The 15,952-nt window shown below is 34.5% G+C and overlaps 1 protein-coding gene across 2 annotated transcripts in view; it reads right to left on the bottom strand.

Annotated features, from left to right (window-relative positions):
- The window catches only part of LOC145686627 (phospholipid-transporting ATPase ABCA3-like), a 252,882-nt gene that overhangs the window by 139,174 nt on the left and 97,756 nt on the right, over positions 1 to 15,952 (bottom strand). For both annotated transcript variants that reach the window (XM_081760095.1, XM_081760094.1), the window contains exon 6: positions 6,247 to 6,423. In XM_081760095.1, coding sequence (XP_081616221.1) covers positions 6,247 to 6,423 — 177 coding nt within the window. The remainder of the gene's footprint in view (positions 1 to 6,246; positions 6,424 to 15,952) is intronic.

The raw sequence follows: 15,952 nt of genomic DNA, 5'->3' as shown, positions 1-15,952 counted from the left end.
GGGGTGCCCACAAAGGGGGGCTATGACGCAAACTGCGTCATTTAAATATTTTGGAGGGTTAAAAAAGTATATAATTATGTTTGAGGGGGTGTAAAAATTAATCGAAAATATTTTTTTTCATGGTGCGTCATGGGGGGTGCGTCATGGACTTGAGGGCGGATGGGCACCACTGCATTATATCATGATCTAAGAAAAGTCACAACTCCAATAATTTGTTGTGTGTGTTATCTAATTGATACAACAAAAATTTTAGGAATGGTCAAAAAAAAAGATCTAAAGATTGCGATCTTGGCCAAGAATTTGTTTTTGGATCAGGAGTCACAAAATTTTTGAACGGACCCCTAAATCAAGATTTATTTTATTATTATTATTATTATTATTATTATTATTATTATTATTATTATTATTATTATTATTATTATTATTATTATTATTATTATTATTACGGAATAAGCACATCATACTGAGTTAAGTGGTAGTTTGGGTTTGGCTACACAATATGTAGTTCTCCAGATATAAGACCTACAAGAAAATTATTGCCTGAAATATATTGGATCTTTTGATACAAAAACAAGTCTTCTGTTACTGACTTGTTTAATGTCATAACAATATAATGCATTTTTAATTAATTGTAATAGTGAAATAATTGTCATGTTAAGTGTAATTGTAGAAATTGAAGAAAAAGTGCAATTGAAGAAAACATTTTTTATCATTTCTACTTTAATATTATGAGGGGGGCGCGGTGGCTCAGTGGTAGAGCGTTCACCTCCGGTGCTTGGGGTCCCTGGTTCGATCCCAGCTCGCGCCGTGTGGACTTTGTGGTAGACAAACACCGTGTGCGTGGGTTTTCTCGGAGTTCTCCCGTTTCCTCCCACTTTCTTCATTCCACCATTTCACTCATTTCTCATTATCACCGTCTCCTTTAGCCTCACCGACATAACGTGAGACGTTAAACTTAAAGATTTCATTTCATTTTAATATTATGATTATAGTACTTTCTGTGAAAGAGGACCAAAAAGTGTCAATCCTCAGAAATATCTCGATGCAGAAGCGCCGGTTTTTGTAAATCAGTAAAGGTCTTTTAGTTAACTGTTCAAGACCGAGAATCTCAAGGTACAGACACCAGTCAGGCTTATAAGAGGACCCTTTCCTTGATAATTCTCGAAATTGGTTCGCCTAAAAATGGAATTTTAGGTATTTTTGATTGAATATATTTTTTCATGTTTTCCTTCTTGTTTTCACTGTGGAAAATACGTATTCTTGGATGAGATTATAGCAGTATAACTAGGGATATTCTAAGATTATAACCCCAACCTTAGTATTCCACGATTATGCCCCAAGATTAAGAGAGGCGATGACGATGATGACAGTAAACGAAATGTGAATTAAGAACCCGTATGGTCGGAAACGAGAACTTATGTACGGAGTGTTTGTCCACAACAAAGTTCACTTGGCGCAAGATGGGATTGAATGAAGGAATCTCGCGCACGAAATATATGATAAATGGAAGTTAGGAAATAGAAGTGGGATGATAAAATGAGAATTAAAAATAAATATAGTTTGTATAAAAGAAATGAACGATCATAGCTTTAATACACATTCATTTGCACAAGTCAGTTAATAAGGCATTAATTATGTGAGGGAGACATATACTGGATATAGTAAGAGGTGATGTTATAGCAACAAACATTAAAGAAAGACGTAAATGTCCTTTCTCACCAACGCTGTGTACAGAAAAAAAAAACAGCCTGGAGATTGTATCCATAAAATATACATTATAACAAGTATTCTGCTTGACAGCACTTAGATGAATTATATATCGTCACGATACGATTCCCTTTGCTATTATTTCTAAATTTCCAGACTGTAGTTAAATCTTATAAACTTAACTCCAGTAGACCTCCAATTGTCTCAAGGTGCTGGGCTTTTGTGACTCATAGTGAGAAACAAGCTAGAATTACACTTACTTAAGACAAACCACAAAAGACCATAATGTAAAAGGCTATTCGTAAAAACAAGTAAAATGTTACATGTACATCCCGTGAAGGAGTTTGTCAATTAACATTTGAAACCAGAAGTGGTTTTACATATCTAACACCTCCGGCTTTAGTAGAGGGATTAGTGCTTTTACGTTATAATATGAGTAGCTACTATAGTTTCCAAAGCATCTTCGTTTACACTTATACCCACCGTCGCTTCGCGCCTTCTCCCTACGGGCCCAACCCTGCAAGTTTGTCCAGACTTGAAGGGGAATGTATACAATTATTGCACAGTTGGTGCATGTTTTTTGCATCAATAATCTTTTTAAGGAGTATCAGTTTGCAGGCATATTATTGATCTGTACGATTATTTGAACATGTACCAAGATAATAACACTCGATAGTGGATTAAGGTACTATTTTAAGAAAGGAAAGTGAAATAAAATAATATAAAAAAGTAGACGACAGCTCGTAAAACTGCACAGCATGCTACTTATGTAGTGACTAAACAAGAACGATACTCTCCTGTTATTCTTAAAACTGTAAATAAATAAATACAAATTGAGAATTTTGTGTCAGTTTACAAATTTAAGAATAAAAGTACATGTTATTCTTTTAAAAAAATTATATCACAATAAATGTTACCTGTTTTCTTAATGCATGAGCTCGTAATTTATGGGAATTACATTTTGGACACAAGTTAACGTAAAGTTATTTATATAGCAATATTATATCCATTTATTTTTCTAAATTTTAAAGTGTGTTTCAACTGCATCAGCAAACATTCGACCACTTCAAAGTTTGGAATGTTAAATACTCTGTTACTACTTATCTTTAAATTATCTTTCGAAAATATTACTTAATCTTTGCTGACTGAAAACCAAATAATATTTTATTTGCCAAAGACGGTAATGAATATAAAAGTTGAAGATAGTCGTATGGATTATATATAATATACACTGTGACAACATCTTATTTTACAGTTGGCTCGGTAGCCGAGCGTGCAAGCCAAGTTTCTTTGACACTTATTTTGTAAATTTAAGAGACCACTTTTAACTGGTTGAAATCTAACTGTGTTTTACTTTTTATTTTCTTCTTCTGCGATGTAACTGTATAATTAATGTATTCATTTCAAATATCTATATTATGTAATAATGCCTTTTTTTAGAACGAATATTAAAAATTTATGTATAGGTCTATATTTCGAGATCTCACTGGATTGCGGTGAGGCATTATAAAAACATCTAAGCAATGAAGCAGAATTTATTATTGGAATTTAGCAAGTCTTTTGATCTTAGTTATTCTCTTTTCCAAACAATTCTTTATTTGTGATTCATTACGGAACAATAAAATTACATGATTTAGCTAGAATGTAGGTATGTTTGTAGAAAATATTTGGCTTAACTTGCTAAGTATTTGCTCTTCTGTTAGCAAGTGAATTTTGCTTATTTTTGTACCGATGCCAATAGATCATACCAATATTAACGTCTATCAACCTTAACTGCCATCTGTAAAGAAGGATGTAACTATTTGATGGATTGGTAGATAAACTATATGGTCCTTTATCTGCAATGCAATGTTACCACATAGTGAAAATCACGTCTTCAGACGACTATACGAAAGGCATACAATTTTATATATATATATATATATATATATATATATATATATATATACAATTACATCATTAAATATATACAATTATATATTCATATATATATCGGGTGTTTTAAAAATGGCGCCCACGGACCACAGAGCACTTTTCTACAGGCCAAAATAAAGCGAAAATGTTATATGATGGAAATCCCTCCGGTGTCTCCTTCAACCTCTATGGGAATCAAAATTTTACAATATAACAACCTCGCAGATTACCTTGGAGCCATTAACATTACTCTACGAATACAACAAGTAGTTGAATCGATTGCTACACTAATAAGTGATGTATACCAATACCGACTTTAGCTGTCATCTGGAAAGAATCGATATAACTATTAGATAGATTGGTAGATCTAATCTATAGTTCTTTATTTGCGACGTTGTCACTTAGTGCAATTTGTGTCTCCAGACGAGAACTCATAAGGTATACAAATATATATCTATTTTAGTCTTATTTTGAATTATAGAATAATGCTCTGTGGTTCGTAGATGCCATTTTTAGAACACCCGATATATATACATATATGAAAGATTTTTTTTTCTTGTCAGACGATTATGACCTTAGTCTAAAGTTGCTAGACTAATGGATGATGATTAATGAAAATGAATGATTAGGAAAGAATTAGTAGAATGAAAACTTAGAAGGAAACTTGATAATCTTGAAAAAAATTCAAAGACACGGTATTGTTTACCACAAACTTGTATGCCCGAGGTCCGAATTTGGATTATCTTGCACCAGAAGTAAGTGCTTTGCCACTGAGTCTTCGTGTAGGGCCGCGGTGGCTCAGTGGTAGAGCGTTCACCTCTGATGCTTGGGGTCCCGGGTTCGATCCCAGCCCTCGCCAAGTGAACTTTGTGGTGGACAAACACCGTGTGCGTGGGTTTTCTCGGGGTTCTCCCGTTTCCTCCCACTTTCTTCATTCCACCATTTCATTCATTACTCATCATCACCGTCTCCTTTAACCTAACCGGCATAACCGTGGGACGTAAAACTCAAAGATTTCATTTCATTTTTTTCATTTTGAGTCTTCGTGTGTCTTATATATATATAGGAAATGTGATGACCCTTTAGCTATTTACGTAGTCACTTCTTTTCTCTACAGCGATTGGAAAATGTTAGAGAAGTCATCTTCTTGGTTGCCTTTGAGCTTCCTCGTCATAGCCATCTTGCTGGCCTACGGAATGTGCTGTCCCTTTAGCTTTCTACAGTCACATCCTCTCTCTACAATGGTTAGAAACTTAGAGAAGTGATTTTCTTGGCGCATTTAAGCTTCCTCGTCATAGCTATCTTGATGGCCTAGGGAATGTGATGTCTCTTTAGCTTTCTACAGTCACATCCTCTCTCTACAATGATTAGAAACTGTTAGAGAAGTGATTTTCTTGGCGCATTTAAGCTTCCTCGTCATAGCTATCTTGATGGCCTAGGGAATGTGATGTCTCTTTAGCTTTCTACAGTCACATCCTCTCTCTACAATGATTAGAAACTGTTAGAGAAGTGATTTTCTTGGCTGCCTTTGAGCTTCCTCGTCATAGCTATCTTGATGGCCTAGGGAATGTGATGTCTCTTTAGCTTTCTACAGTCACATCCTCTCTCTACAATGATTAGAAACTGTTAGAGAAGTGATTTTCTTGGCTGCCTTTGAGCTTCCTCGTCATAGCTATCTTGATGGCCTAGGAAATGTGATGTCTCTTTAGCTTTCTACAGTCACATCCTCTCTCTACAATGATTAGAAACTGTTAGAGAAGTGATTTTCTTGGCTGCCTTTGAGCTTCCTCGTCATAGCTATCTTGATGGCCTAGGGAATGTGATGTCTCTTTAGCTTTCTACAGTCACATCCTCTCTCTACAATGATTAGAAACTGTTAGAGAAGTTATTTTCTTGAATATCCTTCAGCTTCCTGATAAATATATATATATATATATATATATATATATATATATATATATATAAAATATCCAATGAGATACTACATGCGAATACCTACTTAATATAGTTTGTTTCTTCACTGTAACTTACAGTGGAAATATTGCCTAACTTCCATTTATTTTTATCGGGAAGCTGAACAAGTGAAGTTAATTGCAAACTCCAGTGGTATGAAACTTTTAAAATATCCACATGCTAAGGTTAGTTTCACCAGAGTTACACGTACACGTATTGCGCATTCGACTTATTTTCATGTAAAATATGTACTTAGAAGTAATCATAAAGTGCAGATAAATAACTCAGTACTCACTTACTGAGTCAACGGCTTATCTACTTTTAAAAATAAACGATTCAATTGGCTTAGTCGAAACTGGATTTACTGAGGGGTTTTTGTCCACGCCAATTAAGCTATGAACTTTTTAAATAATAAAGTTTTAGTACGACTTTACTGTACTATCATTGATTACATACTTGACAATGAAATCTTTCGATCAAAATAAATGTTACTAAGTGAGAACTGCGCTAAAAGTGTGAAAAAGTAACTCTTATATAGAATCTATGTTAATTACTAAATTTTCAAATATCTATAACTGTTATGAAGAATATGTAAAATATATTAAACTGAACATTAGTCCTATCTATTATTTATTGATTTAAAAAAAAAAGCCGTTTCAAGTAAGAACTTACATTTTACTTCATAGGTCTTAATTTCGGCAATAGCTAGGTAGAAAGCCGAATTTGGAAATGATGCTATTGCCAGTGTTAAATAAACATTCAACTTATTATAATTCTGCTGTAGATAATACGCAGGACCTATTGATGTTGTTAACCAAAGCACTATTGTCATTACCTCTGCAACATGCTCTGAAATAAACCAAGAAGAAGTTATGAACTTTAAAAGTAAGATCAAAGTTGTTATCTTCTGAAGAAGCTTCCAAGATTTTAGTTCCTTTATTTACTTTTGATTTTTGGGCAATAATTCTAACTCAGGGCGTTAGAACTCATGATAACCTCAAAATGGCGTGAATCGTTCATTTGTACTACACACGTAGTAGTAATAGGAGAAATGATATATTATTGTCTTTTTACTTTCCATAGCGTTGCTTTCTCAATTATGTCACGATATTGGACTAGTTACGAAAGTTCTGTGTGTTACGACTGGACACAGGTTACGAAGTATTGTCAAAAACTTCTTATTAACCACCACTAATAATACTATGTAGAACATACAGTTTCAACGGACAATCTCTATCATCTTCAGTGGTGCAGAAATACTTAAGCTGCAAAACATATTACATTGTGGAATGCTACCTTTATCTTCTTTTGATTAAACATAATGTTCGTAAAACACTATCCATGGCTTTAGGCTGGATATTGTAACGAAAGAAATACTGACCAAAGCTTAAACACACGTTGTATTTTAAACTATAATGTGTTTAAGCTGTGTTCGAATTAACGAGGGGGAGATGAATGTTCTTGTATATATATATATATATATATATATATATATATATATATATATATATATATATATATATACCTAGGTATGTGAAACATTTAATATTTTCAAGAGTTACGCAACTACACACAACGTATTTTATCTTCAAAGAAAAGTTTTCCCAACCCAACGTCCTTTATTAAACGCCGCTTTTCAACTGAAAGAAGTCGTTTTTGTCCCATGTTTATTAGATTTTTTCTTTTATTTGGTATTAGGAATAATGTCTTGGAGTTTAGTGGTGTTGTTTTTCCGCAGACTATATAAGACCAAGAAATCCCAACATTTGGCTGGTGACAAGAGCAGTTTTCTTGTGAAAGTGCGTGATTGTGTGTGTATAAATGCAATGTCTAGGAATTCTTCGATAATTTCCACTTTTGTTATAATTAAATTAATAAAATTATATAGCCCAGTCAATGAAGGTAAACATAAGCTAGATGTCGGAAGTAATTCCCGGAGAGCTGAATTTTTTTCCTGTTGATAGACTATGATGAGACATGTAATTTCCCAAAAGTCCCCAATTCTCCCCCTTGTGCTTTCCCCCTAGCCCCCCTTAAAGATGAATTTGCAGTCTCTCAGAACATTAGCCATAACTCCGAAACCAGTGGAGCAAATGCTTCGCATTTTTTTTTATTTTCTTTGTCTAACATTAAGCTACAAAAAAGGTGTCTTTCATTTTTCTCGAGAAATATATAGTTTCGTGGTAATTGTGTCTTAAAGAGAAAACAACAGTTTTTTGGTGGAAAAAATTCCCTTTAATTTTTTTCTACAAGTAAAGTGAAAAAATGTTTCAAATGAAAGTTTTAGGTCGAAGTCTAAGCTTTAAAACGAGGTATATTACGACAGTATTTATTGACACATAACGAAAAAAATAACAAAAATGTGCTCCACCGGGTCAACGAACCTCAGTGCTGGTGTAATTCGACGAAATAGTACAGTGAGCTCAGAAATCTTAGTAAGAGCACAGAAGAGTTATGTACAATTTTTTACCCGATAAACTTAATTTGGATGGGAGGTATAAAGAAGCAACTTGTCTGGAATGGGCTTATGAATATTATTTGCAGCACCAAGCATTCTTCTGAATCTACATGTGTTATGGCAGTACCATTTATAAACTTAGAAAAAATGAAATGAAATCTTTGAGTTTTATGTCCCACGGGTATGTCAGTTAGGCTAAAGGAGACGGTGATGATGAGTAATGAATGAAATGGTGGAATGAAGAAAGTGGGCGGAAACGGGAGAACCCCGAGAAAATCCACGCACACGGTATAAACTTAGACACAAACAATATGTCTACCATCTATTCTGCTTTATCTTTTGCTGCAGATCAATATAGAAAAAGAAATCAATCTTGCATTGCTACTTTTGACCAACCATTGTATCTAAATGCAACAGAAATCGTAGAAAGGTCAGATCCTAATAGTGACTTATCAAAGGTTAGGTGGATTTCACCTTTTAATGTCTTATATGGGATCAGTGGGCCACATAATGGAAGGAAGTGGCTTACAAAATCTGTGGGAAACTGTTTATGGTTCGGCAACTGTTAATCACATGTTAAGTGGGCATGCATATTCTAGAGAAATAAGAGCTTATTGTTTAACTGCAGTGTCTCTCATTACGGTAATGAGAGAAGAATATCCAAAGATTGAAGAGGACTGCAAGAAATTAGAAGACATATGTCAGCAGCTTATTGACAAGGAACTGGATTTCGAGCAAATTAACCTGGATGATGAAGTTACGGAAACTGTTTCAAACATTGAAACAAATTCCCGGCGGGAGCTCATGTGGTTCGGATTCCACGTTAATCAGTAGGTCCACGTCTCATATAGCCTCGCTGCTGAAAAAGACGATAAACTAAAATCAACTCAACTCAACATTGAAACAAATTTTGAAGAGATAAAAAAATCTAGCAGGACAGCAAAGCTTTGGCTAAATCTAATTAAATGCATAGATCTTATGTTGAAATTTATATTTGCAGGAAGAACTGGCAACTGGAACATGCACTTGAGTACAGTAGTAGACATGCTTCAATACTTCCATGCTGCATTCCACTTGCCTTATGCTAAATCCGTGCATTTATATGCTCAGCATATGTTGAAACTCGAATCTAAACTATCAAAAGAAGAATACGAATTATTTACTAAACAAGGTTATTTTACTGTTCGCAGGAATGGGAAATATTGGTCAGGAACTTGGACAGACATGATCATAGAACAATGCCTAATGCGTCCAATGAAAGTTGTGGGAGGTCTGACGCATGGAAGAGGAATAACAGATAGTACTTTGTCAAAATGGATTTATGGAACACCGTACTGTTTAAAGATACAAGAAGCCTTAGATAAATTTGCAGGAACAGCCTTAAATTTTACTGAACTGCGGGAATCAAGTAAAGAAAGAGGTAACAAGGATACTGAGAAATTTACATTTTGGCTGAGGCAGCACAGCCCTTTTACCAAGCTTTCAGGGGATCTCGTGTCTTTACATTCCGGCTTTGTGTCAAATGATAGTGTTAACAGTGATAAAGCTTATGAAATGGGTTTGGCAGCTATGGAAAAAATGAAAGGTAAGAGTTTTGGAGAGCTAAAATTGAAAAGAAAAGACATGGTAATTACTCAAGCCAGTCATAAGTCTGTATCGGTTCGATCATTAAAAGTGAACCCACCCACCATACACCCACAACAGCTTTTTAATAGAATTTTATGTGTATGTGACAGCCCCAATAAACTGAAAATGTATTTGGAATATGAATTGTCTTTTGTATCTCCATCGATTTTTGATGATACTTATCTTCGGAAAGGAACCAAATCGTCTATAGTTAAAGCATTTTCAGAAGGAATCGTTGAGCAACCATGCTTAGAAGATGCTGGGATAGTTATCGATGGAGGTTTCCTTCTTCATTATGTTTCATGGCCTAAGGATGCTACATATGGAGATATTGTTAGGAACTATTGATCATTTGTACTGTCCAAGTATGGCAATAATTGTACGGTGGTGTTCGATGGTTATCCAGAAGAGAGGACTACGAAAGATGAAGAACACCAAAGGAGGACACTGAAATATTCCTCATGCGAAATACAGTTCGACGAAAATAATAAATGTGTCGTAAAAAAGAATCTTTTCTTTCTAACAGAAAGAACAAAAAGAAATTGATTGAATGCACATGTAAAGAGTTGGAAAAGGTTGGATTAGCAGCAGTTATAGCTGAAGAACATGCTGATACTGAAATTGTAAGGACTGGAATTGACAAACTTGATATCGTTTCCAGAGTGATTGTTGTTGGAAATGACACAGACATTTTAATATTGCTAGTTGCATTAGCACCAGAGAAGAGACCTATTTTCTTTCGAAAAGATGTTGGAGGAAAGAACCCGTCAAGTACTTGTTTTGATATCGATAAATTGAAAAGATCCAACAAAAATATAGACAAACTTCTTTTTGCCCATGCTATTTTTGGCTGTGATACAAATTCGTCATTTTTTGGAATTGGGAAAACAAAAGCAGTTGAATTAATTAAAAAAAGCACAGAGGCAAAATGTGAGGCAGAATGTTTCCTGCAACAAGATGCATCAAAATATACTCTTGTCGAGAATGGAGAAAAGTTTGTTCTTTCAATGTACGAGCTAAATAAATATTCAACTTTAAACGAAGCTCGTTATTTCAGATTTACAAGACTAACTGCAAAGGCTTCTTTGAAGTCAAACTTTGATTTAGCTAAATTACCATCGACCTCAGAAGCGTGTCGTCAGCACCTCTTCAAAGTGTACTTACAGGTGCAATTGTGGTTACGGAACAAACTTAATCCTACTAATTGGGGTTGGAAACATGAATATATCAAAGAAAGTGATCGAAAAAGAAGAGTCTTAAGACCGATACTAAGTATGAAGCCTTTTGCTCCTGATGATCTCCTAGCAATAATTTCATGCTCTTGCAAGGCAGCGTGTGGAGATTATTGTCGCTGCAGAATATCTGACTTCACCTGTTCAGCTATGTGTGAGCACTGTAATGGGTTATCATGCAACAATGTACCTCAATACAATGACGATTTTGAAGATCAATTACACGAATAATCTGGCTTCATTTTAAAATGAATATTAGAAAACATTGCACACAATATTCTTAGGTTATAGTGGTGGGTGGGTGGTCCGTGATGCTGTTCTTGTTATGAATTTATTTAAAAGTATAGAAATTAAAATAAACTCAATATAAGAAAGCTGCCGGTAGTTGCCAGTCCGGGACACGGCGGGTCCATAGGTGATGAATAATGGAAAGCCCAATATGAGGGTAGGGAATAGTCCCCCCGAACCAAAACTGGCAGTTTCTGATCTTATTCCTATGAGGCTTGAAGCATATTCTTATGACGTTCAAAGCTACATTACTCAGCTCTGGCTTTACGTACTGTGAAAATATATGCCTCGTTTTAAAGCTTAAACTTTGATCTAAAACTTTCATTTGAAACATTTTTTTACTTTACCTCGTAGAAAAAAAAATAAAGGGAATTTTTTCCGCCAAAAAACTGTTGTTTTAAGACACAATTGCCACGAAACTATACATTTTTCGAGAAAAATAAAAGACACCTTTTTTGTAGCTTAACATTATACAAAGAAAATAAAAGAACTTGCGAAGCATTTGCTCCACTGGTTTCGGAGTTACGGCTAATTTTCTGAGAGACAGCAAATTCACCTTTAAGGGGGGCTGGGGGAGAAAGCACAAGGGGGAGAACCGGGGACTTTTGGGAAATTACATGTCTCATCATAGTCTATCAACAGGAAAAAATTCAGTTCTCCGGGAATTTGTTCCGACACAAAACCTATTTTGACTGGGCTAATAACTGTGATATAGTGATTTGCATTACCGAGGTCGAGTTAATTATCAAATTATCATTTATTCGTTAATAGTTATCTATTGAACCTATTCGATAGTTATTCTGTACTATCGAATGAATGAATTAATGAATTTTTCCTCTGCACTTACCAAAATTGATCATAATTTAGTGTTTTTCCTTACCGAATAGTTAAAATAATAAATGAGCTTCCATAGTAAAATTGGAGTAAGAAAAGTAATGATTAAACAGTATAAATGAGTTATTTTGCAAAGTAATATACATAAGAATGTTTTAGCACTAGTAACCTTCGATTTCGACATTCGTAGATACAACAATTGATAATACAATCATTAACAAGACTAACCATGGCTTTTGATTGAATATTGTAACAACAGAAACACTAACCAAAGCTTCAACCCACACTGTATATTGAGATGGAGGAGAGAATGATAATAAGGAAGTGGAAAGAAGCAGATTGGATAAAGAAGGTAGGAAGAGATAAGTTGATGAACTGGTCAGATGGCCTACCTATTAATGAATTATGGCAGAGAATTTTGGATAGCGTAGGCAAGATAAAATTGAAAAAGGCCCTTACAAGGACCAAAAATGGCGGAACGTGATTGGTTGTAAAGTGAAACGAGGACCTACGGGATTGGCTGAAGGCTTCAGCCAATAGAATTTAGACTTTTTCATAAGAATGACTATATATATATATGTTCATTTATGTTCTATAGTGTCTGAAGAAGGATAAGTTAGATATCCGAAACCGTTACACATTATAGTTAAAATACGGTGTGTATTGAAGCTTTGGTCAGGTTTTTTTTTTTTTTTTTTTTTTTTTTTTTTTTTTTTTTTTTTTTGCAATACAATCATTGCTAAAAATGCTTAGTTCTCAGGAGTCATAAAAAAGCACGGCTAGTAAATGGTTAGACTTACTGCAAAAATTATTATTTATTTTTCACTCTCACGAAATTTAATTTAAAATTTTACAAAATAATATTACGACAAGTTTTTCATGAGACAGGGAAATAATTATCCCTGGCAGGGATGTTATTTTCATGACACGGGCCGGGGATAAATGTTAACGAGAGGGAATTTCCCTCCTCATCCCCCGTTAATTCGAAAACTGTGTTTAAGCTTTGGTCAGTATTTCTTATGTTGTAATATTTATATGGTTGAAAACTTGAATACCTTGAATTAGTTGGTACCGATGAAGAAAAAGGTACCGTTGGTTGAAAACTTGAAAATACAAACAACGTTTACACTAAATGGTAAAACGGTTGTCAACTATAATATTAAATTCTTTCAACTGTGACAATTTACATTTTTTCACTACTACTACTGAATATTATAGCTAGTAGTAGTAGTTATAAATTGAAAAGATTAGTACCAATGTTGAAGTCTTGTTATACTTTATCAAGGCGTTTCAAGTTAAATGTCTGGTTGTTTAATTCATCGTTCTCTTCGTATTTAAAGTATTACAGTTGGAAGAAATTAGTATTATAGTTAGCTTTCGTTTTACCAATAAGTGCATACACACTACAGCCCAAAAGTTTTCGAACACCCGGATTTTTGTAAGAATCTATAGTGATCCTATTATTTTGACACTAGAAATTTACCACCTTGCATCAGGTGTACTCCTGTCTAAAGCATAGAATTTGACGACAGTTGTGTTTCGTGCGTCATCTACTCACAATTTTACTTGTATAAAGCCGTGACTCAGTGCAACTGCTATCAGGGTCGAGAAAAGTTATGTGTAAGTTGGGTTGCATCTGTCCAGGCGTTCTCACAACTGCAAATTACCTGGACCCCAAGTAATGGAAGTAGAGCACTTAGGGGAGGAAGTACTTTTGTGGTTCGCTGTACCTTATTTTTTTTCCAATCATTAGTACAGAGATGACGGTGATTGTTTATTGAAACCATAAACTGCAAATATTTGTGGCGTTTAATAAGGTAAGTTTTTGACAGTTCAAGTTGCGCGTTCATTTATCTTTTTAAAGCCATTTAAGCTTACATTCTTTACTTGGCAAGACTTTTTTGGCTACTTCTGTTGTTTTAAAAATCTAATAATATTCCTTTTATGTATTACTCAAGGAAGAGTACTTCAAACTACTGGAATTGTATTTTAAACTACTTTGTAATGCTGAACATTATGCCTAAACAAAACATGAATTTGGAAATAAGCAAGTACTACAGTATATTTATCTTCTTTTTAATGTTTCTAACTTCTTACTTACTATAGTTCCTCCTAACGCAAGAATATTATTAGGTATGTACTAATTATGCAGAATAATATATCAATATTAGGAAAATCATTTTCGTTCTTTCATTCTAAAAATGTGTTGTTTATACTTCTATTATTTATAAGTAAAAAAAGGGAACAGTGAATAGGAAGAACACGTGCTTTATTTCGTTAAACGAAGACCAAACGTCTTAAAGATTGAACAAGTTATTTTATTTTATTTTATTATTTTTCTTTTCGTATTTAGTCAATGAGCATATAATAACTAGGGCTAGGCAGCAACACAGTGGATGCAGCTGCACCCGCCTTAGCTCCGCTCTTCCTTTTTTCTACCAAAATTCATTCAGTTTCTCTGTGTTTAGTCCATGCTGCTCCATTCTATTGCTTCTGTTGAAAAGTAGATTTCTATGAACAAAATTTGAAGAACATGTCATTGAAGAATTTAAGGCCATTGTTCCATTCAACTGAAGAATGTCATTATAAAACCTTTATGTTTGTACTCATGTTCTTTACGTTGTGAAACATGTACTCTTACACACTTAGATTTTCTCAGATATTCCCTTGAATTAGAGGTCTGCACGGGCCGGAATTTTTAGCCCAGGCCCAGCACGGCCCGAGCTCGTGTAATAGTCAAATGAGCCCGAATTACAGAAACTTAATAATTAACGCAAAACTGTATTTTATTTAAAATAATTAGAGGTTTAATTTAGTGTTTTAAAAACTTACATGATTCACAGAGAATAACGAAATAAAGGTTATCGTTTACATTTACTAACTATACGAATTCTCTAAAGAAAATGATCATTTATGTAAATTCCGTCTTCTTTAGCCTCGATGTATAATCGCAGGACGTTAAACTAAATATTTCATTTCATTTTATAAATTCTCATGAAATGGAATAATGAATACTTCATATATATTTAAAACAAAATATCAATGTGTGCAAATTCTTATGCAAATGGATGTGTACTGGACCCACTCAGATAATCCTAAAAGCAGTCTGTCGATTGCTGTGGAAAAAAAGTGGAATCCACACTCTGGCTACTCAAACTTTCACTCACAGATAAGCTAAGCATGTTTATTTCTGTTACTTTTAGTTTTTCTCTCCAGCACAGTTAGCTTTACTCTCAATTGCACAATGATAATCAGATTTTTAGGTAGGCGTCTCAAGATACAAATTTAGATGTGGTTTGAAAGTTCTTCAGAAAGAATGATCCGATAAATATCTTTATACAGTATATTTACAAAATTAGGCCCGAAAAAGTGCGAGAAATAATGTATATTTAAAAATGTACGCCCCGAAACCGGCCCGAGTCCGAAGTGATCTAGGCTTTGTAGGCCTGAGCCCGGCCCGGGCCCATGCAGACCTCTACCTTGAATGCATACATAGTCAGGCCGAGAAATCCAGTCAACTACTCGGGGAGCCACAGTCAAAGGGGCGCCAAAACGAGCTCAAAAAGTAAACTTTATAACGTGCTTTCTACTGACTTTTTTGGTTTATATTCTTCTAAAGTAGCGTCAATTACATCACCTTTTTTCATTCCATGGAAGAAGAGAGTTTCATAGTACTAGGGGGGGGGGGCTGCATCGACAAATGGAGACATGGCATGTAGAAGAGTGGAGGAGGAGTTGGTATTGTTTATAGCGGACCATATTGTTTGTGAACTTTCCCAGGCAATGAATGTTATTGGATTTTATTTATATTACTGTTTTGAAGTGATAGTGGAAGTGGAACAGTATATACAGCACTAAATTTTGATGTCTGTCGGCCTTTCTTGAAAGACTGAAAGTAGTGTTATTATTATTTCGCTATTATTATGTTATAGGAGGTGTT

Source organism: Thermobia domestica, chromosome 5, assembly GCF_964235325.1.
Source record: "Thermobia domestica chromosome 5, izTheDome1.hap1.1, whole genome shotgun sequence".
NCBI classification, from domain to species: Eukaryota; Metazoa; Arthropoda; class Insecta; order Zygentoma; family Lepismatidae; genus Thermobia; species Thermobia domestica.
Note: the sequence above shows the minus strand (reverse complement) of the source record. Positions and strands in the feature narration are given on the sequence as shown.